The following is a 26,800-nucleotide window of genomic DNA, read 5'->3' on the forward strand; positions in this document are numbered from 1 at the left end:
ACTCCACTAATGCAGGGAACACATGTTGTGGATTTCACTTAAGCAGGAACCAAATGAGGTGCAAACCTCCCGAAATGATAGCGGTTTACCAGCCGGAGGGAGACGTTGCCCGTCGGTTCTGCGCTTAGAAGCACACGGCCTTGTTGTCTTCGCAGCCTCGCCGCCTCCCTGTCCAAGGCTCCCAGCCACACTTCCCCAGGCTGTGTCTCCTGCCTTTCGATCCTCCGAGGACACACGTTCTGCTCTGTAACCCATGTTCTGACAGCACCTGGCAGTCGGCTCCAGGCTCTCCGGGGCCTCTTGTCCACTCCACCTGCTTTCCCCAAGCACACGCCTCCCGTCCCTCCTGTAGAGCCAACAGCGGGCCCTCCAGGCGGGAAGACTGCACGCCTGCTCTGACCAGCCTCTGGGCCCTCTGCCCCAGGACCTAGGACAGTTCCCCTCCAGCGAGCCCCCCCCCCCCACCCCAGCCATTCCCCACCTGCGCCTGGCTTGCAGGGTCCACCCTGCACATCCCTCACACACAGGCCGGTACCCCCGCCTGAGCTCCCTGCCCTCTCCTCTAAGCCAGTGGAGGCAGTTTTGCCCCGCAGGGAACTTCTAGCAATTTCTAGAGATATGTTTGGTTGTCATAACGGAGGAAGGGTGGGCAGAGGCTGGCACACAGGACAGCCCCTGCCACAAAGAATTATCAGGCCCGAAATGTCAGTAGCGTCAAGGTTGAGGACCTCCGCTCCGGGACAGTGGCCTCACCAGAGCAAGGGCTTGTGCGAGATCACACGGTGGCTGGCAGAGCCAGAGTGGAAATCAGCTTGCCTGAGTTCTAGGCAGCTTCTTTCCCCAAGACTGTAATAACAATTACACAACCCATTTGTAGCATGCCTGTGTGCCAGGCACTGTGCTAAGAGCTTAGAGGAATTATCTCACTCAGTCCTCAAATCAAGCCTGGGCAACAGCACTAATAACGTACCCATTTCATACATGACCAAACTGAGGCACAGAGAGGTTGCTGCAGCTTGCTCAGTCACACAGCCAGTAAGCAGCCCACATAAGCCCAGGCCCATCTGAACTCAGAGTCTGTGCTCATGGGTGAATTACTGTCCTCTTCAGCCCGGCCCCATCAGTCTCCCTCCCAACCCTCCCCTCTTAGAATGAGCTTCCCTGGAAGCAGGCAAGATATCCCTGTCTGATGCCCTCCACGCCTTGCCCCTCCCCACACAGGCCCAGCCCCCAGGCTTGGGGACAGACAGCGGCCTGGAGCTGGACGGGGCTTGGGCAGAGCCGGGCACTGGGGTGGTCTGACAAAGGCCCTTCTGGCAAGAGGCAGATCTGGAGGCTTCCACTTCCAAACAGGTGGTGAACATCAGCCCAGCACCTGCAGGACCCAGACAACGCATATGTTGATACCCAGCTTCAAAGGGGTTCTCCTGGGGAGGCCGCGGGAACTCTCCCTCTGTTTTCATGGCACCCCCAGCCTCTGCCACCCCCACACTAGCTCTCTGAAGAGGCTGCTGCCTACGCTCCCCGAAATGTGTCATTAAGGACGCTCCTTTGCTGAGGGGAGCCCTGGCCCCGTGGGTGTCTGCTGGGAGACGTGTCGTCTGTGCTGCCGGGGGAGACGGGGTTGGCGTGGGCCGCAGAGCTGGGACCTGTGTCAACCCCAGACTTAGAGCCGGGCCCTTCCAGGCCTCAGAGGGCTTGGCCAGGCTGTGTTGGGGAGGGGTGCGGAGCTGTGGGCTGTGCGGGCTTCGCAGGCTAAGACCTTGGGAGCAGGGCCTCCGGCAGTGGCTTGCTTGGGTGAGAAGAATAGTTTTCACCTCTGGTGTGGAGTGAGGAAGGAGGCAGAGCTGTGTGCTAGGAACTGGGGCAGAGGAGAGAGAAAGGGAGCCCAGAAGCGGCGAGTGGGAAGCAAGCAGAGGGGTGTGGGGCTGTGGGGCGGGAAAGGCATACCTTTTGGGGCACAGCTTCCTGGTTTCAGTCAAGGAAAAGGTTCTGGCACTGACCTGCCTGCCTCCAGTGTGGATGTGAGGCTTCCCCTTCCAGCTCTGTCCCCCTACCCCACCTGTTGACACTGTACGGCGTCCTCCTGGGTAGGCTCTGCCCTTGACCCGTGTGCAGTATCCAGGAAGCTATTATCACACCCGGGCAATGGCTGAGCCTGGCCTGGAACCCCAGCTAGCTCGTGGCCTTCTCCACCAACCACTCAGAACCCCTATGCCTGCTACATGCCAGGCACTGGCCTTTCCCTCCCGAGGGGAGCTGCCGTGACAGGTGTATCCTCAAGTAGGGGGCCCTTGGGGTGCTGGATCCCTCACTCAGGGGAGAGAGGAGTGCCCCCAGAAGGCCTCCTCCTCCAAATCAAGGCTAAGGGCACTCAGAAAGGATGAAAGGGACTGGGGCAGATAACGGGGTATGAGTTTTTAGCAGAGGGAGTAACGCGCCACGGAAAGGATGGTATTGTTCCATGGGGCAGAGGAGAGGGGGCCTGGAGAGGAGGTAGCTAAGTTCCAAGGCCCAAGATGAGGTCCAGAGCTCAAAAGCGCTTTGCAGTTGATCCTGAGGGCTACAGGAAACCCATGGAAGGATTTTAAGTAGAAAATGATTTGTGTTTTAGAATGTGGTGAATGGGTTGGGGTAGAGCCTGGAGCAGGTATGGGGCCTCAGCGTTACACTACAGCGGGGCTGGGGTAAGTGATGACTGCGGCCTGCCGAGGGGACACAGTGGCAGGAATGAGATGCTGAGCATGAAGGTACCAATGGAAGGGTTTGGGGTTTACTTAAAGCGATGGGGGTGGGGGGAGGCGTGTAGAGTCCCAGCCTGGGAGTGTTGAGAAAATAAGGAAGTGAGACTCTGCTGGAGGTGGCGGGGAGGGGGGTGCGCAGAGAAGGGATGTGCTGGTGGGAGGGGGCTTGGGGGAGTCTGGATGGGGGCCAGCGGGGACGGAGAACAAAGATGAATTCAGAAGCATACAGGACCTAGTGTCCGTCGCTCTCTGGGACTGCGTGGATATGGAAGCGCCCCACGCCCCGGCTCTGCGGCTGAGCACCCCGGATTTTCCTGGCATTCCGCTTAATCTGGGAGGTCTTTCTGGAGGAACTAGGCAGTATGCAGAGGTGGAGCGGCCACTTGGTAGAAAAGTTCTAGAGTGTGATCCAGGGAAGGTGCAGAGCTAGGGCAGAGAGAGAACCAGACAGGTGATGTCCAAAGTATTATCTTCCAGGGCCATGGGATCCACACTCTGGTCCTACAGAAAAGGACACTGAGGCCGGGGAGGGGAACTGCCTACCTTAGGCCATTTAGAAAGACGTGACCAAGTAGTGGGGCCCAGAGACTTCCTCCCCTGATCTCCAGTGCATCCCCTTGCTCCCCACCATCGGGCCAGAGGAAATGTGGCAGGTGTAAGGTGAGCATTCCAGAGAGAGCCAACAGGCAGAGTCTGAAGCCTAGAGCTGAAGAGGGGGTAGCACTGAGAGGGGCTGTCTGTTTCTGGGATGCCCAGGGGGAGTCTGGGGCTGCTCAGGACAGGCCCTGCCCTGGGCCTTGGGGATGGGGCAGCCAATAGGCCGCAGACTTGGAGGAGAGGTTCAGATGTCCCCAGCCACTTGTTTCTCAGCTGGAGAAGGCAAAACCCCGCTCCCTGATTCATCCCTGTCCCTCAACCTGTCCTGCTAGGTTTCGGAGAGAGATGGGACTTGCCAGAGCAGCCCCCACCGCCGCCACCACAACCCCGGGGCTTCCAGGCTGCCGGGGAGCGGGGCCGGCCCAGCCTGTCTGGAAGATCCTGGGCTCCTTCTCGGGGCTTTTCCCAGGCTGCCGCGCCCCCTCGTCTCCCACACACGGCTCTCACCCGCCCAAGACTCCGGCGCCAGCCCCGTAGCCCATCATTAACCAGCTCTGTGTCGGGAGTTGGGGGGCGGGCATCAGTCAAGAAGAAAACATCGGCAGTTTCTGTGACCCCAGATGAGAGGCGGAGGCGCCTGGGTTTGGACAGTAGCAATTAGCCCCTGACTGTGGGATCATGGGATGTTATCACTCTGCTGGCAAGGTGGGTGAGGCAGGGACCGAAAGGCCCCAGGACTCCTGGAGCCATCCCAGCAGGCACTGCTCCCAGAGAGAGTCCCCCAGGTCCCACTCGGACTGGGCAGAGCACCTGCAGTGCAGGAGGCGGGGACCTCAGTGAGGGGTGATGTAGGGGTATGGGGACAAGGACTGGGTCGGCTGCTGCGTCTGGGTCCTCTCTGAGCCCTCTGAGCTGGGTCACCCTGGACCCCATCCTGGGTGTGAAGGGGAGTCTGGAGGGCAGAGTTGCAGCCTGGGCTCTAGAGAGCTCCCAAATAATGGGGAAACGTGCCTGGGGCATAGATACAAGACAGGACAAGTTCAAAGGACCTCAGTGAGAACCCCGCTCATGTGGGTTCTGGCTGGCGGAACGATTGGATCTGGGCAACACTGATTGGTGAAACCTGCCCAGAGGAGGGGACCCTAGAAGGGGGATTCCCTCCTGATCATACCCTCTTCCTTGCCAGCCTCTCCCCAATGTGGATCGGCCTTGGTGTCAGAAAGTGAGGACCTGGCCAGCCCTGGGAGTTGACATTTGGAGAAGTAGCTGCACTGGGAGGAGGGGCCCTGTAACCTTTAGGTCACTGTGCTGAGTCAGCAGGGTTTCGGCTGAAGGCCCTATCCCCCCCTCCCCCAACCCTAGGTGAGTCATTCCCACTTACCACTAAGCTGGTTTCTAACCGGATGTCCTCTTCCTTTCTGCCAGTTTTGGGGTGGTGGTGGGGAAGGAGATCCTGGGAAGACCCTAGAGATGGATCCCAAAGGATTTAGGTATGAGAGGCTCTGGGTGGGGAGCCCAGGGCTCCTCCCCCAATGTGCCCCAGTTTCCCCCGACCAGGTCGGCCCCTGCTGTCCACCTGACTGAGGGTACCTGGACAGAATCTCAGGAAAAGAGTGGGGGACAGAAGAAGAGGTGGTCTGTGCCAGAAATCCCATGAAACCTCCCTGCCGGCCTGTGCCCCCCCTCCACCCGCCCACAGGGGCCCAGTCCCAGCCTGCCTGGCCAGGGAGAGAGGGGTCTGAAATTTCAAAGGGTGGGAAGAGAAACCGCTCGAGGTGGGTATGGAGAGCAGAGTGCCCCCCCATCCTGGGCCACACCCCACCGCGTGGGAACCCATGGCCTCAGCCTCGGATTAGCTCCACAGCAGGCAGGGCAGGCGGGCGGGCCCTGGGGAGCAGGCTTGTCGGCCACAACTGAGGAGCCTTTGTGTTTTGTTGCTGAGCTCGGGGCTTTTACAGGTCCGTGACGTCTCGGGGGGGGGGGCCGGCCCGACACCTGCCTTGTTGGCTCAGCACTTCTGGGAAGCCACGAAGGCAGTCCCAGCTGCCCAGCCTGAATTCTAATGGGGAAACTGAGGCACTGGCTCATGGGCCCCAGACCGTGGGGCGCGTAGGGTGGTCAGGGAGACTATAGGCGGTGCTTGGGGTCAGGAAAAGAAAAACACATTGCTTGATATCCCTGGGATACAAGTATCTTTCTGCTGAGGGCAGAGGTTCCCTGGGATCCCTCTACCCTTCACTCCCTCCTCTCTGGCTCCTTCGTGCTCTGTACGCCCAGTAGGTGCCCCCCACCGCTGCCCCTGGGCTGCACCCCAGCCCCCAGCCTCTCGCCCGCCCGCGCCTGACCAAGCCCAGCACAGGGTGGCCTGCAGGCACTGGGGCTGCATTTTGTCACCGGTATTCCCGCCATTTACCAAAAGGAGCCAGAGAGGCTTCTGGGAGGGACACCACCCAGAATGATGCCCTGAGGAAGTAGACTGAGACTGGGGGAGTCCCTTACACAAAGGCAAGGTGGGAGGAACACCAGGCTGGACACTGCTCTCCTGCGTCCCCAAGCAAGTGACCCAGCCCCACCCCCCCACCCCAACCCCGGGACGACTCCTCTGTAAAATGATGCATTTCGTGGTCCGTTGAGCCTCCAGGATGCTACCATCTAGTGGCCCTGGTTCCCGCATCAGCGACACCGCCACCCCGAGTGTCTTCCCTCTTACTCAGGGATTCACAGGCTGCTGGGGGCCGGGAGGGACACACTCGGGGAAATGCACTAGACACACGTGCCAGGAAAGCAAAAGGGATACGGATGCTGATGACGGTGGTGATGACGACGATGGCTCCTAACATCGGCCACATGTGTAATTCTGTGCGGAGTGTGCCAAGCTCTCGTTTCACATATTCTCAGTTAATCCTGAGAACAACTGCAGGGGTAGGTGCCGCTGTTGGGCCCATTTTACAGATTGCAACCTCAGGACAAACTAAGGCACAGAGAGATCATTTGTCCAAGGTTTCATAGCTCGGACGTGACGGGGAGAGTACAAAGCCCGACTCGTCACGAGCCCACCTGCTGCCGGTAGCAGGGAGGAGATGGGAAGACCCTTTAGAGGGTGGGAGGAGCTGAGGCAGCATCGGGGAGACACAAGCATCAGCTTCCAGGTCATCGGGACCAGAGTGGTTGGTGGAGAAGCTTGGACAGGCCTGTCATCCTGTTTGCAGCCCCTGTCCCGGGCCTTCCGGACACCTCTTCCTGCACAGAGGAGGGCCCTGTTCCTGGGTTACTGCCCTGAGCCAGGCCTTGCTCTGCCCTTTCAGTGGAGATCCCTCTCCCCCATTGCGGCTGCACCCTGATCCCCCTCTCTGAAAGCTTCCCAGTCTGCCCAGTCTAAAGAACAAGGCACCTCTCCCCAGCTCTGCATCCTCGGGCCAGGACTGGCAGCCCCAAGCCAGAAGCTGGGGTTCTGGGTCCCTAAGCCTGGAGTGGGGTGCAGGGCGAGGGGAGGGTCCTCAGACCTCGTCAGTGTCCCCAGCCCCTCCTAGTTCCAGACCTCTGGGAGCAGGGAGTGACCCCAAATCCTGTATCCCAAGAGCTCCCCTGTGCCCAGTGGACTGTAGGCAGAGAGGCCAACATCAAAATGAGCCGATCTCCTTAGAGGCCCTCCCCCACTCTGGCCTGCCCGCTCGGCACTGGGGCAGAAGGGGCAAGGGCCAGGAGAACCGGCTTTGTGGGCCATAAGCAGTTGTACTAGGCACTCTCTTCACTGGCCCCGCATGGGGCTGCCTCTGGAGAGGAGAGAGGAGACTTCACCTCAAAACAGGCATTAGGGTGGGGAGGGCTGCCTCAGTCTGCTTAGGCACTGATGGACAAGACAGGGCCGCTGGGGCGCCTGAGCCCCTTCTAGTGCCCGCCCCGCCGCTGTCCGTGATCTTCCCTCCTGGCATTCACAGCTCTGAAGGGTGAGGTCACTGCTGAAGACACAGCAAGTGAATGGCAGCGTCTTTGTGGGACAGGAACCAGGGCTGAGCCAGGCTTGGTGGGCTATGTCCCGCTGTAAGCCCCACCGTGCCCGGGCACCAATCCCCAGATGGCTCCTGGTGCCCACACCCCAACCCCAACCCCCAGCCTATCGCCCAAACCCCCCCAACTGGCTTTTCCTGTTTTCTGGCTTTGTGTGGTGAAAGTTCCCCAATTATACCCACATTATCTCACCTGCTGGGCAACCTCCAGCAGGTTGGTGAGTGAAGGCTGGGGAGGAGGGGAGGGAGCACCCACTTACCCTGCTGGGAGAGCCTAGGGCCGAGCTGCTTGCCAGCTGGCCAGTCAGCAGGAGCACTGGGCTGTCTGGCCCACTGACCTCACCTCGGGACTCGATCCGGGGTGGAGCCCCAGTGGGGCTGGGCCATAGTTCGGAGAATCAGACTCAGGGCCAGAAGGGACCACTGAGACTGGGGGAGTCCAGCCTGCTCCCCTGTAGAGGAGGAAAATAGGGTTCGGAGGGGGAAGTGACTGGCCCAGGTCCCAAGGCCAGCTCGAGATGGAGCAGGACAGAGCCCAGCTCTCCTGACTCCCTGATGGATGCTGCCTCCGCCGGACTCCAGCCAGCCCGCAGTGCTCTCTGCCCGGGGGCACGTCAGAACCCCACAGAAGGGCCCAAAGGACAGCGGGAAGGGGAGGAGTGTGGTACCCCAGGTGGGCCTTGAAGGGTCTATGTGGATGTGAACAGGCATAGAGAAGTGAGGAGCACCAGGGAAACTTCCAGAGCAAGGCAAGGGCCTGGCTGGCAGGGGCCAAAGACCTATGTATTCAGCAAGCATTTCTGAGCACGTATTTGTACGCCAAAGGCAGAGGGTGCTGTAGGGACCTAGGAGACAGGCCTGTACCCTCTGAGGAGGGCAGCTTTCACCTGCCATGGTCTTCCAAGCCCTCTGAAGAGTGTGCCCTGCTTGTGTGTCTCCACCATGCAGGGGCAAAAAGGAACCCCAAGTTTCCAGTCTTGAACCCCAGTCTCCCTTGGGGGACCACCGAGGCCATCCCCCTGCTGCTGGGTCAGTCCAGGGCCTGGCATCGCTGTTATTGATGGTGGTCAGTAAGGATGTGACAACACAAAGTGTGCAGAGGCACGGCCAGGAACAAAGCTCAGGAATGAGCCCCGAAGAGACCCGCCGGAGGGGATGGCTGCCCCGAGTTCAGGGTTCGAGCGAAACTCGAACAAGCCCTTCTAGTGGGAATGAAGTCAGCAGGGAGGAGACTGGGGGGGATTGATTCATTCATCTGATGCCACTGATCACTCCCTCCTCTTGGCAAGTCTCTATTCTTGCGGGTTTCCGTTACAATTTTCTGGCGACAAATGTCTACTGAGCACCTACTGTGTGCCAGATGCCAGGCCCTGGGGATGTGGCAGGGGGAAGGATCTGGATCCCGAGCTCAGGGAGAAGTCAGAGGCATGAACGACCACATTCCAAGCCAGAAAAGATCTGTAATGGTGGGGAGGGTCTGTGAAGCTTCCCGAGGTGGGAGATCCATTGGTGGAGAAGGGGAAGAGCCTTCTGGGGCCTTCTAGGGAACCGCATGAGTAAGAGTCTGGGAGTGTCAGGAGGAGGGAGGGGGGACGTGCAAACATGGCGTGTTCTGAGGAGGGGCCCGGTCTGACACAGTCGGAAGGCATCGGCGTGTGGAGAGATGGGGACAGAGAGGCAGAGTATAGATGAGGGGATGTTGAAAGCCAAGACATTTGAACGAGACTGTGAAGGAGCAGGAGCTGGAGGAGGCCGCGCCTTGTGCAGCACCTACTTCCCCCTGCCTGGCTGGGCGAGAGGGACAGAGCCATGCTGTCCCAGCCCATAGGCACTCAGCCTCTGAGGAGAAGACCTGTGGGGATGGCCATCATGGCAGCCACCGTGAGCCATGTGGGCAGCGCTTCCTGTCTCCTGACACACTTTCTCCTCAATCCCACTGGGTTCTCCTAGCAAACGCCGTGAGGTGGAGGACTGAATTTTATGCCCCATTTGCCAGAAGGGGACTTCTAGCCCGGGAAGGGGATGAGGTTGGCAGCTCCCAAGAAGACAGAGCGCTGACCTCCTCATCCAAGACCAGGGAGGCAGCGTGAGTTTAGCGCCGTGAGGTGGCAGCCACGATGTGTCATGAGGGGAAAGGGCAGCTTCTGGAACTGTGCGTCCAGTGTATGATTCTGGCTCTGTGTGAGGGAAGGAAAGTCATGCGCAGAAATAGAGGGAAAATGTAGAGAGAAGAAAGTAAAAGAGGACGTTTCCTCCAGAATCATTGGTGATATTTCTGCGTGGCGGGATCCTGGGCGGCGCGGTTTCCTCGGTAGTTTTCAGTATCGCCCAGAGTGCTTTTAGTACCAGCAATCAGTGTTTCTGTGATCAGCATCCGAAGAGTAGTTCTGGCGGAGAGAGGGGAGCAGCGGCCGGGGAGTGCGGGCGGGGGGCCGTGCCTGTCGCTGACCGCCCCCCGCGTGTCCTCTGACCAGGCCCCCAGGCCCAGGTGGTCCAGGTGAACGACTCCATGTACGGCTTCATCGGCACGGACGTGGTTCTGCACTGCAGCTTCGCCAACCAGCTGTCCAGCGTGAAGATCACCCAGGTCACGTGGCAGAAGGCCACCAATGGCTCTAAGCAGAATGTGGCCATCTACAACCCGGCCATGGGCGTCTCGGTGCTGAACCCCTACCGCGAGCGCGTGGAGTTCCTGCGGCCCTCCTTCGCCGACGGCACCATCCGCCTCTCGCGCCTGGAGCTGGACGACGAGGGGGTCTACATCTGCGAGTTCGCCACCTTCCCCGCCGGCAATCGAGAGAGCCAGCTCAACCTCACCGTGATGGGTAAGCTGGCCCGACCCCTCCCTCCCTGCTCGTGCGGGGGGCCCGGGGCCTGGCCGTCCTCGCCGTGTGCCTCAGTGGCCCTGTCATTCGCCTTGGGTTGGCCTGTGCCCCGAGCCCCAGGCGTGGCACTTCCGGTCCCTGCCAGCCCGGTGGGGCCACAGTTCACTGGGGTTGGGGGTAGGGCTTTCGCCGTGGACAGAGCTGAAGATCGGGATTCAGGTCGGAGCCCCACCTGGGGGCTTTGTGGGTGGCCAGGAAGCAGACACCTCCGGGAGGGCAGGAGCCCTTGGCTGGAGCAGGCCGAGGCTCTGAGAAGGCCTCTGCTTGACAGAAGCGGGTCTCGGCCATGGAGCAGGAAGGACGTGGGTTAGGTGTGAAGCTGTCCCCAGAGAACTGCCAAGAGGCGAGGATGGCCAGGGGGGCGTCCGGGGCCCACACACCTTGGGTGAGGCGGTGGAGCTGGTCCCATGGCTCTCTCCACTTCCCCGCAGCCAAACCCACCAACTGGGTGGAGGGTACCCAGGCGGTGCTTCGAGCCAAGAAGGGGCAGGACGACAAGGTCCTGGTGGCCACCTGCACCTCGGCCAACGGGAAGCCTCCCAGCGTGGTGTCCTGGGAAACACGTCTGAAGGGTGAAGCGGAGTACCAGGAGATCCGGAACCCCAACGGCACAGTGACCGTCATCAGCCGCTACCGCCTGGTGCCCAGCCGGGAAGCCCACCAGCAGTCCCTGGCCTGCATCGTCAACTACCACATGGACCGCTTCCGAGAGAGCCTCACCCTCAACGTGCAGTGTGAGCAGGGCGCAGGGCGGGCTGGTTCCCTGGGGTGGGCACCGCCGTCCCCTGTCCACCCACCTCCCCCCATGCCAGCCCTTCCTCCTCCTCGCTTCCGTCTCCTACTGCTCTCCCCTCCCCGCCCCTCCTTTCTCTGGCCTCTCGAGCCTTCCCCTCCCTCTCTCTTCCTGGGGGTGCTTTGGCCTCCCTCCTCTCTTCCCCCATCTCCTCCCTTGGCTCATCTGTCCTCGTCCTTTCCTCAGTCCCCTTGCTGCTTCTGCTCTGAGGGTCCATGATCACCACCCTCTCCCCTTCTCTCTCCCTCTTCTAGCTGGTTCCATGTCACTGCTGTCCTTCCTCCCTTCCCTGTCCGAGGCTCCCTCACCCTGAGCCCTGCTCTCCTGACCTCCCCCTTCTCAAACATCATCCCTTGCCCCACAGACGAGCCCGAGGTGACCATTGAGGGCTTTGATGGGAACTGGTACCTGCAGCGAACAGACGTGAAGCTCACGTGCAAAGCTGATGCCAACCCCCCCGCCACCGAGTACCACTGGACCACGTAAGTGCTCTGGGGTGGGCCGGGCTCCCAGCAAGGTCCCTAGCCAGTCACAGGGAGATACCCCACCCTACCTCCAGGAGCATTAAGTGGGAAGGAAATCAGGGTCTTGGTTCAGATTTCTCAGCGAGAAGGGGAGGGGCTGCGAGAGACCCCGTATGCATACACCCCCACATCTGACAGCAGCAGGGTCAGTGGGATAAACCATTCTGCCAGAGGGGGATTCCCTCATGATCTGCCTGCTTTCCTCTCCCTAATAAAGAATTTTGTCGTTTTCCTTTGGTGATCTCAGTCTGAGTCACTCCCACCCGAGCCCCCGGTATTTATTTTTATCGAGGTGTCCCCAGGGAAGCTGGCTTTCTGGAGCATCCCAGATCTTTCTTTGTTCCCATTCCTTCTCTCCAGCACCCCCAGATTCTCAAGGAGAGGGCAGCCGTCAGCCCAGCATGCCTGTGTTCATGGCGTGCTTGTCCCTTATCCCATCCTCTGGTTCCTGGCTTCCCAGTCTTTGAACCTGGCTCTCAGAGGGTCTGGTCCACTCCTGCAGTTGGCTCTGATGGCCTGAGCCAAGGTCTTTCCAGAGACTAGCTGGATGGAACACATAGAAAGACGGGTGTGGGGAAGCCAAGAAGCAGGCTGACGTGATGGCCAGGAGATGGCTGCCACATTGTGTCTGTACTCTTTCTCCGGGAGGCTGAGGGCACTGGCTTGCCCTAGCTCACTCTCACCCTCCATCCACTTCCTGGAACCGGAAGCGCTTCTGAAGGTGCAAGTCGCCAGGGCCGGCTTGCCAGTGTCAGCCCTGTGTGCCTGGGAGGTGCTAGGTCCAACGGAACCGTAGCTTCGTGGATCAGGAGGCAGTTCCCTGCGTTTCCCCAGGAGAAAGGCCTGTGATGTGTCTAGCGGGACAATGAGATAGTGAAATGGGACTCGATTCCTCCGCGAGGGGGTTAACGCGAGCAGCTCGTTAAACCAGCAACCCAAGAAACCAGGCCTAGTCGGAAGAGCACTGTGCCAGGAGTCAAAGACCTGGGCTCCAGTTCTGTCACAAGGAGCTGTGTTCCTTGACCGTGAACTTAGAGTTTCTCATCAGTTCAGTGGGACAAGTACCTTCCGGTCCTGTCTGCATTTCAGTGCTGGGACCATTGAGTGTGAAATGAGGGAGATGACAGTTGGGGCTGTTCGTCTTTCTTCCAAGACAGACCCTGCCCCTTATTCATTCAGCAAAAGGGCTGGGAGTCTTGGAGGAGTTGGGTGACACTGGGGCAGCTTCTGGCGGGGAGAGTCGTAACCCTCTGCCCTGTCTCCCCATCCCCGCAGGCTAAATGGCTCTCTCCCCAAGGGCGTGGAGGCCCAGAACAGAACCCTCTTCTTCAGGGGGCCCATCAACTACAGCCTGGCAGGGACCTACGTGTGTGAGGCCACCAACCCCATCGGCACACGCTCGGGCCAGGTGGAGGTCAACATCACAGGTAGGAAGCTGCCCCCCTGCCCGGCCTCTCTCTCCCCACCCATGCCTCCTCCACTACCGACGTCCCCCACCTCTGGCTTGTGTCATGGCAGGAAGATGACCATGTCTCCTCTTCCTCCTCCAATTCCCCCTTGAGCTCTGGTCATTGGCCTGCTTTGCTTTTCTGTTCCCTCTGTTACAAGGCTCTGTGCGAGACAGGGTGACCCCCGATCAGAGAGGGGTCGGAGGGAGGCAGTAAGCGCCGTCTGCAGCAATGCTGGGGGGGGGGTCGGGGGGCGGTCGGGGGCGGTGTTAGAGCTGCCCGTGTCCTGTGATGCTGGCAGCTGGAGCGCCTCTGTTCCTGCAGTTCAGGAAACCCACGTGGGTGGCCCGGCGAGGCTTACCCCAAGCAGGGACACTGGAGGGAAAACGAGGAGCTAGCCCAGAGCCATGGTGGTCCTGTGCCCCCCGCCCCCGGACTGAAACGCCGTTTTCCCTGCATCCCTGTGTCGGTGCAGAAGAAGGAAATTCAGCCACCTGACCTCTCGGGCCCGAGGGAGGGAGCACAGGAGCTAGGATGTTCTGGGGAAGGCCTGCCATGGGCCGTGAAAGGAGCATGGGCGCCAGCGTCAGACCCCTGGGACGTGGACAGGTCCTCGAGGTGCCTGGAAGCCTTGTTGTCAGAATGCGCAAAATGTGGGCCGAGTACCTAGCGCAGACCAGTCTGTCAACAAATGGCCCATGCTCTGTGATTAGTATCTCGATGTCTGTCATTATCATGATTAATGGAAGGATCAAAACAAGCCAATAGAGGGGTACAGCTGCCATCACAAGTTCACAGCCGGAACGGGGGGCGTCTTTAACATTGTAGCTGAGCTGGTCGCAGGATAGGAAAGTGACAGAAAGAAGCGCCTGGCTAGGGAGGTGGTGTCATGCTCCTGCCGCCGCCAAGATGGACAGGAAGTGACGTCAGAGAGTGCATGTTGTGCGTAGGAAGTGACGTCAGGGAGCTGTGGAGCCAGGCTCGGGAGTGTTGGCGGTCGGACCGTGCTCACCGGAGGGCAGGCACAGGACTCGGGCACGGCCTGGAGAGGACCCAGCTCTGGGCCTGGGTCTCAGAAAGGAGGAGACCTCCTTTGTGGGTATGTCCAGGCACAGCTGCCCAGGGAGCAGCCGGATGGTGTGTGGGGCCTGCGCTGACCAGCCATCGGGGCCAGTCTGTCTCACCCTCACCCGGGAAGGTGGCGTCCCTGGTCCTTTGCTGCCCTCTTCAACCCCCTGCCCTCTGCTCTCTGACTGGCTGAGGTAGTTGGAGCATCCGAGGAGGAACCCAGGGAAAGCTAAGGCAGCCTGTCCTCCAGGCTCGGGTTTGGGCTGGAGGTCAGGGCAGATTCACACGCTTCTCCGCTCCTGGAGAAAAAATGTGGGCCGAGCTCGGTAGGAGCCTCACAGGGGCCCGAGCTCTGGCTATGGGGGCCACGGGCAAGACAGGATGAGGAGTGAGGAGTATTGATAAGGGAGCATGACCACACCGCCGCGAGGCGCATCCTAGGAGGGACACGCAGACGGGCCTCGGTTGTATGTGCCTGTGGCTGTGCCTGTCAGTCTGTCATACAGAGATCATCACACTTAGCTCAGGCCAGATGCCTGCTCCGCTAGCTCACACATGCCAAGCCCTTACTGAGTGGTGGTACCTTCTCCACTGGGGGGCCACCAGCATCCTGGTCCACCACCCCCCCCAGCTGGGGGACCACTGTGTCGGCCTCCACCCCTCAGGCTCTTTGGCGAAGCTGCGAACCAGGAAATCAGGGGAGGAGACTGAGAAACCTGGGAGCAGTGACCCCCCCCACCTGCCCTGTGATCCTACCCCTGGCATGAGTGGACCAGCCAGAGGCCCTTCTAGGCTTTTGGGGCCAAGGGGTGCTACCCAGAGGCAGGGCTGGGCCAGCAAAGGTAGAGCCTCCCTTCTCCCAAAGCTCAGGAGAAGTGGGATGCCCGGGAGTGCAGGGTTGCTCGTCAAAGTCACACCAGGTCCAGGAGCAGGGAGGAAGGGGAGGGGGCACTTGTCAGGGGCCCGGACTCCAAAACAGAGAGGAAAGAAACCAGCTGTGGAGGCGGGCCATCTCCTTGCGCTGATGGCTGCAGGGGTGCTCCGCATGGGATCTGTGGTCGGGCCTCGCTGGCCCCGTGGGCGGGGGACCAAGCTGCCCAGGGCTCCAACTAGAGGAGGCACATAGCCTCTCCTCCTGTGCTCCCCAGAAGTATTGAGTGGGACCAGGGGGTGGGGGGTAACCAAAGTCACACGCAGGAGTGGTGAGAAGGGCCTTGCCTAAGGACACCCTTACTGACAGCCCAGTCAGGCAGAAGCCGAGGAAGCATGACGCTCACTGAATCACTCACTGATGGTCCCAGGAGCGGTTTCACTGGCCATCCCGAGGGAAGGAGGGAAGCTCTCGCATCCCCTCTGGAGGGCTCAGCCAGGAAGCCGGAACCTTTTCAGAGCTGCGTGTTCTCGGGCTCACGGACAATTTCCGAGCAGCCGCCAATACCACCAGACCTCATCCAGCATCAGCTAGTGTCTGTCACATTCTCTGGGGGCCCCATCCGAGGGGCACAGCAATGCCCTGGGCTCCAAGCCCCACTAGTCAGGAGGGAATGCATGAGCGAGACGGATAAGTGGAAATTTAATTTTTCATCCTGGCCATCCGTTCGGGTAATAGCTTTGCCCTGGGCGCATCTGGAGAGGAAAATGAAGAGCAGCTGGGGTGTGGGGGGAGGCGGCGGGCAGCAGGGTGTGCGCCAAAGACCCGTGCGTGTGCAGGGCACGCATGTGCAGGGCACTGCCCCCACACAGACACACTTTAGCACGGGCTTCTCAGGGCCCTGGGTCCTGGGGAAGGTGGCATTTGAGTTGTTTCTACAGAGACGAGTGAGTGGGCAGTGATGGAGGATGGGGGTTCACAGGCAGGGAAAGCTTGTGGGAGCCGAGTGGGCAGGAATGGAAGGAGTGGGGCTTTCTCAGTGTTGTCAAGGGGAGTCTCTGGAGGGTTCTCAGCAGAGAAGCAGCGTGGGGAGGCAGGCGGCTTAGATCAAGCATTTGAGAGGCTGCGTGGATGGCACCCACGGACTGGTTAGGGGCTGTACAGTGAGGGTGTCCCTAATGGGAAGCAGCAGGCGTGTGCTGCGGCCACGGGGCCGGGGGGGACAGACTCACCAAAATTTGTGTGTACATGTTCACAGCGCCTGGGGGCTCTCAGACGAGCCCATTTCCAGGATCTGAGTGCTGAGGAGCAGTTTCACGGGGCTAGCCCTGTAGTCCCAAAACAAACCAGCAAGCTCCCCTCCCTTCTCCCTCTGGGGTAACGCGGAGTGTGGGGGAGAGGTGCTCAGGGTATGGCCTTGGCCAGACTATAGCCTCTTTAGAGGCTAGATGGGGCAGCGTCTAGCCCTGGACTGGCGCTGTCTGGAGGAGAGTCTCCAGGCCACTCCAGGGGCAGAGCAGGGAGGGTGTCTGCCCCAGTTCCCACTTCCAGTGACGTCCCAGGCTCATCCACTGGGGGTGACCACTGCGGGGTGAAGAAAATGGGTCTTCCTCTTAGACTGGGAGTTCTTAGGACCAAGTGTTGGTGGGGCTTCAGGGTCCATCTGGAACGGAGGATATGTGTGAGCCTGCAATGGCACGTGCCAGGGCGTGATTGTGGGTGTGTGCCTCTGAGTGTGTAAACATGCCCTGGCAAGCCGGCAGGCGCCTGTCTGTATGCTGAGTGTGCACACGGGAGGCCGGGCTGGTGGATGGCAGCATGCTGGGGGTAATCAGTGCGCAGGTGGCTGCATCCGGGCCCCTGGGAGGGCTGGGGTCCTGCTCTAGCATGACAAGGCCCTGCCCGATGACGCGATGCACAGCTGCCGCGGCTACTTCGGGAGGTCAGGGCTTCCCAGAGCCTGACCTCAGGCCTTCCCACCCTCCCTGCGGCCACAGCTGTGCACCCTGGGAGCCGTAGTTCTCCGGGACCTCCCAGCCCCATCTCCTGAGGCCAGAGCGCTTCCCTCTGTGCCCTCACCTGGCATCCGAAGTCCGTCCGCAGCGCCAGGAGGTCCCCTTAGCCCTTCTTCTAACCTAGACTGGCCTGGACGCAAAGCAGCCAAAATAACCAGGGTTCCCTTGTTCCCAAAAGATCCTCAGGGAAGAGTAAACCTCCTTAGGGCTTGGGGGGGGGGGGGAAGTGAAACAGAAGGATCTAGAGGGGAAAGACACCCAGAGGCTCACCTCTAAGACAAGCCTTGCCTTAACGATCCATTCAACAAATACTCTTGATCTCTGGCCACCTGGCAGGCAGGCGAGGTTCTTGGGAGTACCTCAGTGAGGCCAAGTCCCTGTCCCTCTGGAGTTCATGTTTTAGTGCAGAAGGACAGACCGCAAACGACAGAGGAACCACATTCGAAAAATCACGTGGTCCTGTTGAAAGTGACATGGAGAAAAGAAGAGCAGGATCAAGGGGTCATAAGGGCTGGGGCAGGGTTCGTGAGCCGCGCTTGGAAACACGGCAGTCGGAGCAGGCCTCGGCGAGAAGGGGATCCCAGTGAGGAGTGTGAGCCAGGCCTTGAAGGAGGTGAGCGGGTGACCATGAGACATCTAGAGAAGAGTCTGCCGGGGTACAGGGCAGCCTGTGCCAAGGCCCTGGGTAAGCCTTGAGCAGAGTGAGCCAGGAGGAAAGCAAGAGATGAAATCAGAGGTGGGGAGCAGAGAGGCCCAGGTCGTGTCGGCCGCTTTGAACTCTTCACATGTGACAGGACCTCCGCGGCTGCTGTGTTCAAGATGGTCTCCGGAGGGGAAAGGAGGAATCAAGGAAGCCAGTTAGACAGCCGTTGCAGTAATGCACGTGACAGGGACACCTGGGTGGCTCAGTCGGTGAAGTGTGTGCCTTCGGCTCAGGTCATGACCCCAGGGTCCTGGGATCAAGTTCCGTGTCAGGCTCTCTGCTCCACAGGGAGTCTGCTTCTCCCTCTCCTCGCACTCGTTCTCTCAAGCTCTCGCTCTCTTCCGCTCTCAAATATTTAAGAAATTAATGCAAGTGATAGGTGATGGTGGCTTGGATTAGGGACAGAGCGATGGTGGGAAGTAGTCAGGTTCTAGATTTACTCTGAATTTGAATTTACAGACTAATTTGGGACACAAGCTGCTCTCACGAAATAGGTTAATACAGCAAACTCTACCATACCGTGATTAGCGGGGCCCAAAAAATTCAGTCTAGTCAAGTAAAACGTCAGAGAGCTTTATTTTTTCCTTGGATCTCTGCCATCGCAGAAAGCGTAAAAATAAATATAGTGGAACTTAGACTGCACACACAGCTATAACATACATGAATAGAATCAGTCCCAAATTATCATGGGGCTACCACTTCCCCAACCCCTCTCCTCTTTCCTCATTCCTTAAAAAAAATTAAAAAAAAAAATAAATAAAAAATAAAAAAACTTTAGCCATTCAAAAACTGAAAGAATGGAAATGGGCACGAGGGAATGAGGAAGGGCATTCCTGGGAGGGCCAACAGCACAAGCAGAGGCTTGCAGTAAAGAATCAACTTGGACGGCAAGACTGGGAAGTTAGCCATAGCCAAGTTTAAGTGGCATGATGGGAGCTGTGGAGCCCAGACTGGCACGGTCCACGGGCAGTGGGGACATCATTGCTACTCATGGAGGAAGGAAGTGGTAGTGTCTACACACTGGAAATTAACCTGGTGACTGTGGACAGAGCGACTCAAAGGACACAGAGACCAAATGGAGGTGGGAGATTCAGGAATCTCCTACAGTAAAACCTGGCATGAAGTGATAAAATATTGAGTAGGAAGAGTCAACAGGATTAGATGGAAAAATTTGAAAGGAAAGGTAGGTCCCTCCATGTGAATGCCTTTCTTATTCTCTTGGCCTCTCCAAGTCCTTGCCATCCTCAAGGCTTGGCATAAGTCTTTTCCAAGAAGCCTTTGCTAACTCCAGACCACAGTGTTCTCCCTCCCTTGTACTCCTGAGGCCCCTCTCTGCCAGTGCCCTTGACTGTCTGCATGCTTCTTTGTCTCTAGGGTGTCATTTGGTTCCCCAGGGAGGCTGTTTCTTGTATTCTGTGACCACCAAAACAGATGCTCCATAGATGTTTGTTGATTGGGTAGATGGATGGATTGGTAGAGAAGTAGATGGCTGGATAGGTAGATGGATGGATAGAGGAGTAGACAGGTAGAGGGATGACTGGGTGGCTTGGTGGGTGGGTGGATGGATGGATTCATGAATGGACGGATGGATGGATGGATGGATGTTTGAGGGGGTGGATAGGTGAATGGATGGTTGAGTGGGTGGGTGGATGGATATATGGTTGAGTGGATGGATGAATAGATGAGTGGATGGATGGATGGATGGATAGATGAGTGGGTAGATGAATGGATGTATGATTGGGTGGATGGATGGATGGATGGGTGCGTGGGTGGATGGATAGATGAGTGGGTGGATGGATGGATGGATGGTTGAGTGGATAGATGGGTGGTTGGATGGATAGATGAGTGGATGTATAATTGGGTGGATGGATGGATGGATGGATGGATGGATGGATGGATGGGTGGATGGATAGATGGGTGGGTGGATGGATGGATGTATGGTTGAGTGGATAGATGGGTGGATGGATGGATAGATGATGGGTGCATGGTGGATGGATGGGTGGATGGTTGCATGGATGGTTGAGTGGGTGGATGGGTGGTTGGATTAGTGGATGGACCCGTGGGTAGGTAGATCAGTAGATAAGTGGGTGGATGGGTGGATGGATAGATGAGTGGGTGGATGGATGGATGGGTGGATGGATAGATGAGTGGGTGGATGGATGGATGGATGGTTGAGTGGATAGATGGGTGGATGGATGGATAGATGAGTGGGTAGATGGGTAGATGAGTGGGTGGATGGATGGATGGTTGAGTGGATAGATGGGTGGATGGATGGATAGATGAGTGGGTAGATGGATAGATGAGTGGGTGGATGGATGGTTGGATTAGTGGATGGACCAGTGGGTAGATAGATCAGTAGATGGGTGGATGGATGGATGAGTGGACAGACGGATGGATGGTTGAGTGGGTGAATGGGTGGATGGATGGACAGATGAGTGGGTGGGTGGATGGTTGGATTAGTGGATGGACCAGTGGGTAGATAGATCAGTAGATGGGTGGGTGGATGGGTGAAGTGATGAGGCAGGTTAGAGGTGAGAACTGAAGAGTTAGCAGGCTGGGTGAAAGCACAGAGGCTAGGTTCCTGATAACTGCCTTTTGGGCACGCCTTGTGGAGGCAACTCCCACTTTGTGGGGGAGCAGGTGTGCAGCCCTTTTAAAGGCAGTAAACAGATGGGACCTAGTGAAGCAGCAGAAGCTTGAAGTTCCAGGGAAACGGTTCTGGAAGTAGGCGGTGAGGACAAATACTCAGTAAATATTTATTGGGCAGCCACTTGGTGACCTGCATGGAGGACACAGTGGTGACAAGTGGCTGTGCCTCTCTCTGCCAACTCCTTCCTGGGGGAGAGGCCAGAACAGGAGCATCTGGGTGGTCCCTGCTCAGCCATGTGACTGCAGATAAATGGCCTCCCCTTCTTTTGGCCTCTGTTTTCATTAGGCCTTCCAGCCTGAACTCCCAGAAGTCCTTTCCTCTTCTAGAATCTTGGGCCTGCTTCCGCCTGCTGCAGGCAGCACCCCACCCACTCCCACACAGGGGCTAGCTTCCCCTCTGGAAGGAGGGAACGGGCTCATAGGAAGAGCAGGTTCCCTTAGAGCGGGTGATGCCCATTTGAGGGAGTGAGCTGGCAGGAACCAATTCCCAGAGACCAGAACAGATGCCCAAACCATACACCTTTGCCTGGGCCTGAGTGAGGAGGGCTCAGAACAGCCTGGCAGCCCTCCCAGGCTCCCCCGGAACCTGCCCACAGCGCTCCTGACCCGGGTCAGCCGTGGTCTCCGGTGCCACCCTGTGGTGGTGCTGGGAACCGCCTCCCTCGGCCTCCCCTCCGGCCCGCTTCGGCCTCTGGCAAGGAAGGCCCTGTAAGGAGAGAGAAGGGACACCACAGCCGCTCCCCCCCGCCAGCCTTCCCTCCCACCTCCCGCTTCCTTTCTCTTCCCTCCACCTCTCCTGCCTCCTCCTTTCCACCCTGTCGTCGGGATGCACGTTTGTGCATGTGCGTTCTGCCATGATGGCCAGGGTGTGCTCTGTCACACTCCCTTGTGTGTACGCGTCATCGCCACCATGTGTGCACGTGCACCTCACTCCTGCACAGCCACGCTGAGCATCTTCTGCCCCTGGCCCAGGCTGGCAGCGCCCTCGGCACCCACCTTGCTCTGCAGGGCCGGACCGCTGCCAAGAACCACAGCCCTGGTTTCTGGCACTCACAGGGCGTCCCTGGGGCCAGCCGGGAACCCCATCCTCTTCCGTGTGCGCTAGGGAACACAGTGAAATCAAACGTGGGCACCCAGTGACCTGCAGGTGTCCAGCACAGGCTCTCTTTGCAAAAGAAAGAACTGGTGTTGCATCATTGGCTGGTGGCCTCGGGCAGGTCATTCAACCTCTCTAAGCCTCGTCCCCTTCTGAACTGAATAGAAAGTAATAGCACACTTACGTCATGCAGTGCTGTGAGGGTGACTGGCGGCTAGGGGGACGCTGGGTCCAGTCGCACCACTGGTGGGGGTGGTCTAGCAGGCACCACAGCCAAGGAGAAAGCCAACACGGAGGCTCCGGGGCTCCAGCACTCTGCCTCTCCTCTCGCTCTACCTGCAACACCGCAGTACCTTGGGCTCCTGGAGGGGTGAGGAGCTCCCCAAGGCAGGGTGGGGGCTCCGGGGGGGCGGGGCTCCCGGGGGCGGGCGCCAAGAAGCCTGCCGAATCCTGCTGCCCTTGGGCCTTGGGCGCCCCCTGCTTCCTGGCCTTTCCATCCCCTGCCTCCCTGCCACCCCTGCCCACTCCCCCCAAGAACAGACACTGACACTCCCCTTCCATGTCTTTTCCTCACCCAGAGTTCCCCTACACCCCGTCTCCTCCCGAACACGGGCGGCGCGCCGGGCCGGTGCCCACGGCCATCATTGGGGGCGTGGCAGGGAGCATCCTGCTGGTGGTGATCGTGGTCGGCGGGATTGTGGTGGCCCTGCGCCGGCGCCGGCACACCTTCAAGGGTGACTACAGCACCAAGAAGCACGTGTACGGCAATGGCTACAGCAAGGCGGGCATCCCCCAGCACCACCCGCCCATGGCCCAGAACCTGCAGTACCCGGATGACTCGGACGATGAGAAGAAGCCCGGCCCTCTGGGTGGGAGCAGCTACGAGGAAGAGGAGGAGGAGGAGGGCGGCGGAGGGGGCGAGCGCAAGGTGGGCGGTCCCCACCCCAAATACGACGAGGACGCCAAGCGGCCCTACTTCACCGTGGATGAGGTGGAGGCCCGTCAGGACGGCTACGGGGACCGGACTCTGGGCTACCAGTATGACCCCGAGCAGCTGGACTTGGCCGAGAACATGGTTTCTCAGAACGACGGGTCTTTCATTTCCAAGAAGGAGTGGTACGTGTAGCCCCCCCTCTCCAGAGCCTCTGTCTGCGCCCTTCTCCCCAGCCCCCACCCGCACGCCCCCTGCCCACCCCTGTGCCCACTCCTCCGGGAGCTCAGCAGAGACTCACCCAGCTGCCCAAAGCCAGCTCCACACTCCTGGGGAACGGGGAGCCCAGGGCACATACGACCTGGCTTGGTTTTGATTTCCTCCCCGTCCCCCGCCCTCCCCATGCTGTTGTGTTCACTGTGGCTTTGGTGTTGCTGTACCTTTTCTCTCCCGACCCTCGGCCTGCCTTCTGTGCGGGGAGCCCTATTCTTGTCTTGTGTACCTGGGCACCCCTCCAGGGTTTGGGGAGCCAGCCCTCCCCCACCCCCCCAACACTGGAATCTGTTTGCGTCCTTCCCACTGGGGGTGGAGGGCTGAGGGGGGCTCTGAGGGGAAAAGCCCCGCCCTACCCCCAGCTGCTGCTCCTCTTTTCCCAGGGAGAGGGAACCCAGTCCTCCCTGCCATGAGCAGCGGGGAGCTTAGACCCCTGGTCTAGACGGCCATTGCACCAGAGAGGCAGGGAGAGGCTTCTCCAAAGCACCCAGGGTTGTCTTGTTCGTTATGTGAATCGAGTTGAGGTCCCCACCTAGGGCCTTGGGCAGTGTATTTTCCTGGCGAGGTTGGTTTTACATTTTTTTTCCTCATTGGGCGACAGAGAATGAAGTTGGCCCAGCTCTGGTGTGTCTCTCCTCTTGACCCCTATCTAATCCCCATGCAGTGGGGCTCCGGGTGGACCCTGGCCCATGCTTCCCATATGCCTCTACCAACGCATAACACAGACACCTACATGCACACTCGCCACTCATGTCCGCCCCTCGTTCCCCCGGGGCCACATGCCCCGGCAGGCTGGACAGCGCCGGGGGCCCACCCCTCTCTGCTCCACCTTTTCCCCTCCCAGCGGAGGATGGGGAGCGCCTTCAGAAGCGTCCAGGGACCAGAGCTCTCTGGAGCCTCTACCCTAGGAGCTCAGGCTGGCCCCAAAATGCTTCTTTCGGCAGGGGAGTTTCTCCCATTTCTCCCTTACCTGTCAAGTGCTGGTAACTGTTGATTCCCCTGGAGAGTCAGGGCTGGGGTCCCTAGCATGTCCAGGTGTCAGAGGTGACCGAGTACCACCAGTCAGTGGGGAAGGGAGTCGACAGTAGAAGCTCTGCAGACACACACGAAGAGCACAGCGGGCAGCCCACCTGCCAAGGCCAATGCAGATGTTCTGGGCTTGCCGGAAATGCAAGGGGAGTGGGGTCAAGAGGAATCCAGATTCAGGAGCTCCTGCTCACCCCTCACCACCTTCCCCTCTCCCCTCCCAGCTCAGCTATACCTGGTCTCCATTCTGGGACGGGGAAGGGGTAGGGGATCCTTAGGGAAGCTTTCCCTTTGAGTTACAGGTTCCCTCCTTGAATGGGGCTCTGGGTCCCCCATCAGTCACCCAAGACGAGGGCTTCCTGTCTGTACAGTGGGGGAAAGGTCCCTCCCAGCCCTCTCCATTCCCCCAGCTCAAAGTGCCTCAGTTCCTCCATCTGCCCACCCTGGTCCCCCCAGCACTCTGGATAGGAAAGACCCTGGGATGGGAGAGGCAGGCTCACGCCCGCCCATTAGGGTTCCAGTTAACGCAACCCAGGCTGTCCAGGGCTCTGTGGGATGGCAAGTGTTGGGGGGGCAGGCAGCAGACCACTCTGTGCCCCACGGGCACCGACCTACCCTGCCATAGGCTTCCCAAGGGAGCCACAGCACCCCGCTCCTCCCTGCCCTGGTGCTGCTATTGAATCCCTGCCCAGCCCTGTCTCTGCCCTGGCAACCCTGGGCCCACCAGCTGGGCCACCCTCACCTGGCCCCCACTGCCCTCACCCCAGCCCTGGCTGCCCAGTAGCCACGTAGCAGAAGTCTGAAGCCATGCCAGCCCTGGGGCAGCTCTCCCCTCTTGGCACTGGGGGTACTGGATGGGGTGGAGCTGGAGGAGAACGTTCTGAGGTCTTTCTAGCCACAGGGCAGAGCGGGGTGGAGGAGCTGGGCTGCTTCTCCTGGCAGTATTAGTGTCCCCCTCCCCGCCGGGGCAGAGGGCTTTCTCCATGTTACATCCCACCTCACGGCACTCTGGCCCCTCTGTTTGGTCTCCTTGTGCCCGGGGGCCTACTTGATAGAGGCATTCTCTGTCTTCTTGAAACCATGAAACAAAGAACTCTTCCTCCTGTGTCTCCCTTACCCTGCACTGCCAATCCCTGTTCCTCCTTATATGATGTACTTAGGAGGGCCCCTGGGCCCAGCCAAAGCACTGAGTCCCCTTTAAGACACCTCCATACCCTCCCCCCAAGCAAAGCACAAACTGTGGGACCGATGCCCCAGGCATGGACCATGTGGGAGGCTGCTGCCTGTCCGGGAGCCCAGCGGCACTCCCGGCAAGGCAGCTGCTACTCGGGGGTTGAAGGTAGGCATGAGGCAGGCAGGGGTTGGCACTCGGGCCTGGGGAGGCGGGGTTTTCTGTGCCCCGAGTCTGCGGGAAGGTGGGACCTGCTGCTGGGCTCCCTGACACAGCCCGCTGGCGGCGGGGAGGCCTGGCCCAACAGAGACGAGGACGCTCCGCTTCTCCTTCATGCCCCAGCATGAGCTGAGCTTCTGCCTTTGCTGGAAATGAAATAAACTTGGTATTCGTTGTGCCAAGGCGTCCCCCAGTTGTCACCCTGCCTCTTGTTACCCTCCCTGACCCCCACCCATTTCTTTAAGATTTTGATATTGTTCTGATGTGTAAACAAAGCATCTGAGTCTCCTTTCATCAGAAGGAGCTGAAAAGCAGCAGCATGGGAGCGGTGATGGTGAGCAGGCAAGCGCAGCCACCTCCAGCCCCGTCCACGCACGCACGGGGCATCCCCACCCCCCAACAGACCCAAGCACACGTGCCCCGGGCACACACAGGTGCGCATGTGCGGCCGTGGCAGAGGACTGGGCAGGTCCTGCTGAAAGCCCCACAGGAGAGAGGTGAATTCCCAGTGCTCAGGCCATTAGAGAGACTCGTGGGAGCCTCATTTCCCTGGCCCTGTGCCCCCTCTGCCAACCTCCTCCTACGTGCCCAAGCCACTGGTGCAATAATTTTTTTCTGCCGTCCTCCAAGCAGAGGAATCGGGAATTGTGTTCGGTGGATGTGGGCAGCTCACCCGAGGGGCAGGGGTGGGGGGCGCTCGCAGGCCTCCAGGGGCCCAGACAGACCTCTGCAGCCCAGCTGCCACCAGGAGCCCGCTCCTACGAAGGACCGGGCAGGACCCTCCCAGGCCCCCGCACCCACAGAGAGCCCTGCTCTGGCCACGGGTGCCCCAGGGGGGCAGGCCCTGAGCCGAGGCACTGGGGTCCCTGGGCCTCTCGCTGCTGCTGTCCCACCGGAAGGCCAGAGGAGCCCCTGTCCCACCGGTGCTGCTGCTCTTCTGACCCCTGCTGTGAGGAACAGGATTCTAGGCCAGAAAACAATGGTTTCCTCTTTTTGTATAAAATGGAAACAAAAATCCAGGAGAAGCTGCCACTCCTCACCTCTGAGTGCAACCCGCTACCTTGCCTTCGGTTTCTTCGTCACCGTGTCGTCTTTGGTCCCTGGGACGGCCCAGCAGGTTCTCCTGGTTCTGACCCAGGGGGTGTTTGCATCACCCCCTTTTACTTGTATAAAAAAAAAAAAGATGGGTTGAAAAATGTACTGAGGGAAAAAAATGTACTTTTTTATAAATAAAGTGTTTAAAACAACCCTGGTTGTCTGTGTCACTCCTCACCTCCCCACAGTGGCTATGCCCTGGTCCCCAGCCATGGGCGTGGGGACAGGGTCAAGCTGGAGACAGGTTGGCAGGGGAGTGAAGGGAAAGGAGCCCCCACCCCGCACCAGGGGCCCGTGTTTTCTGGGACAGCGACGCAGACCCCTCCAGGAGCCCGCCCCTGGTGTGAGGGGCCTGCCTGAGACCTCATCCCAGAACACAAGCTGCCACGAAGCCTCCCCCACCCCCAGGAAGACTGTGGGCAGCAGTGGCAGGCCCAGGTGGGGAGGACTTCAGGACACGCAGCCTGAGAGGCTGGGGGCTGGCTGAGGCAGCCCTCCCCCCACCGGCCCCGGCTGGCCCTAGTCCCTGCCTCCCTGCCCCACAGCAGCACACTTCCCCCTCTCGCCCACTCCCTGCTGTCCTGCTCCTTCCTGCCAAGTCCCCTCCTGCCGTTGTTTAGAGGAGAAAACCAGCACTGTCACACCTGTCATGTCAGACAGACTGGGGACAGGGGAGAGATGGGGA

The 26,800-nt window shown here is 59.4% G+C and overlaps 1 protein-coding gene across 2 annotated transcripts in view; it reads left to right on the forward strand.

The window, feature by feature from the left end:
- NECTIN1 (nectin cell adhesion molecule 1) overlaps positions 1-26,267 on the forward strand; it is a 63,906-nt gene extending 37,639 nt beyond the window's left edge. Inside the window, exons 2-6 of one of the 2 annotated variants that reach the window (XM_080817838.1) lie at positions 9,823-10,173; positions 10,665-10,967; positions 11,391-11,508; positions 12,826-12,977; positions 21,979-26,267. In XM_080817838.1, the coding sequence (XP_080673964.1) occupies positions 9,823-10,173; positions 10,665-10,967; positions 11,391-11,508; positions 12,826-12,977; positions 21,979-22,526 (1,472 nt within the window). In that variant the 3' untranslated portion in view covers positions 22,527-26,267. The remainder of the gene's footprint in view (positions 1-9,822; positions 10,174-10,664; positions 10,968-11,390; positions 11,509-12,825; positions 12,978-21,978) is intronic. The other variant, XM_080817839.1, reaches the window with a different exon arrangement.
- The last annotated feature ends 533 nt before the right edge of the window (positions 26,268-26,800 follow it).

The sequence above is a fragment of the Martes martes genome, assembly GCF_963455335.1.
Source record: "Martes martes genome assembly, chromosome: 10".
Classification (NCBI taxonomy): domain Eukaryota; kingdom Metazoa; phylum Chordata; class Mammalia; order Carnivora; family Mustelidae; genus Martes; species Martes martes.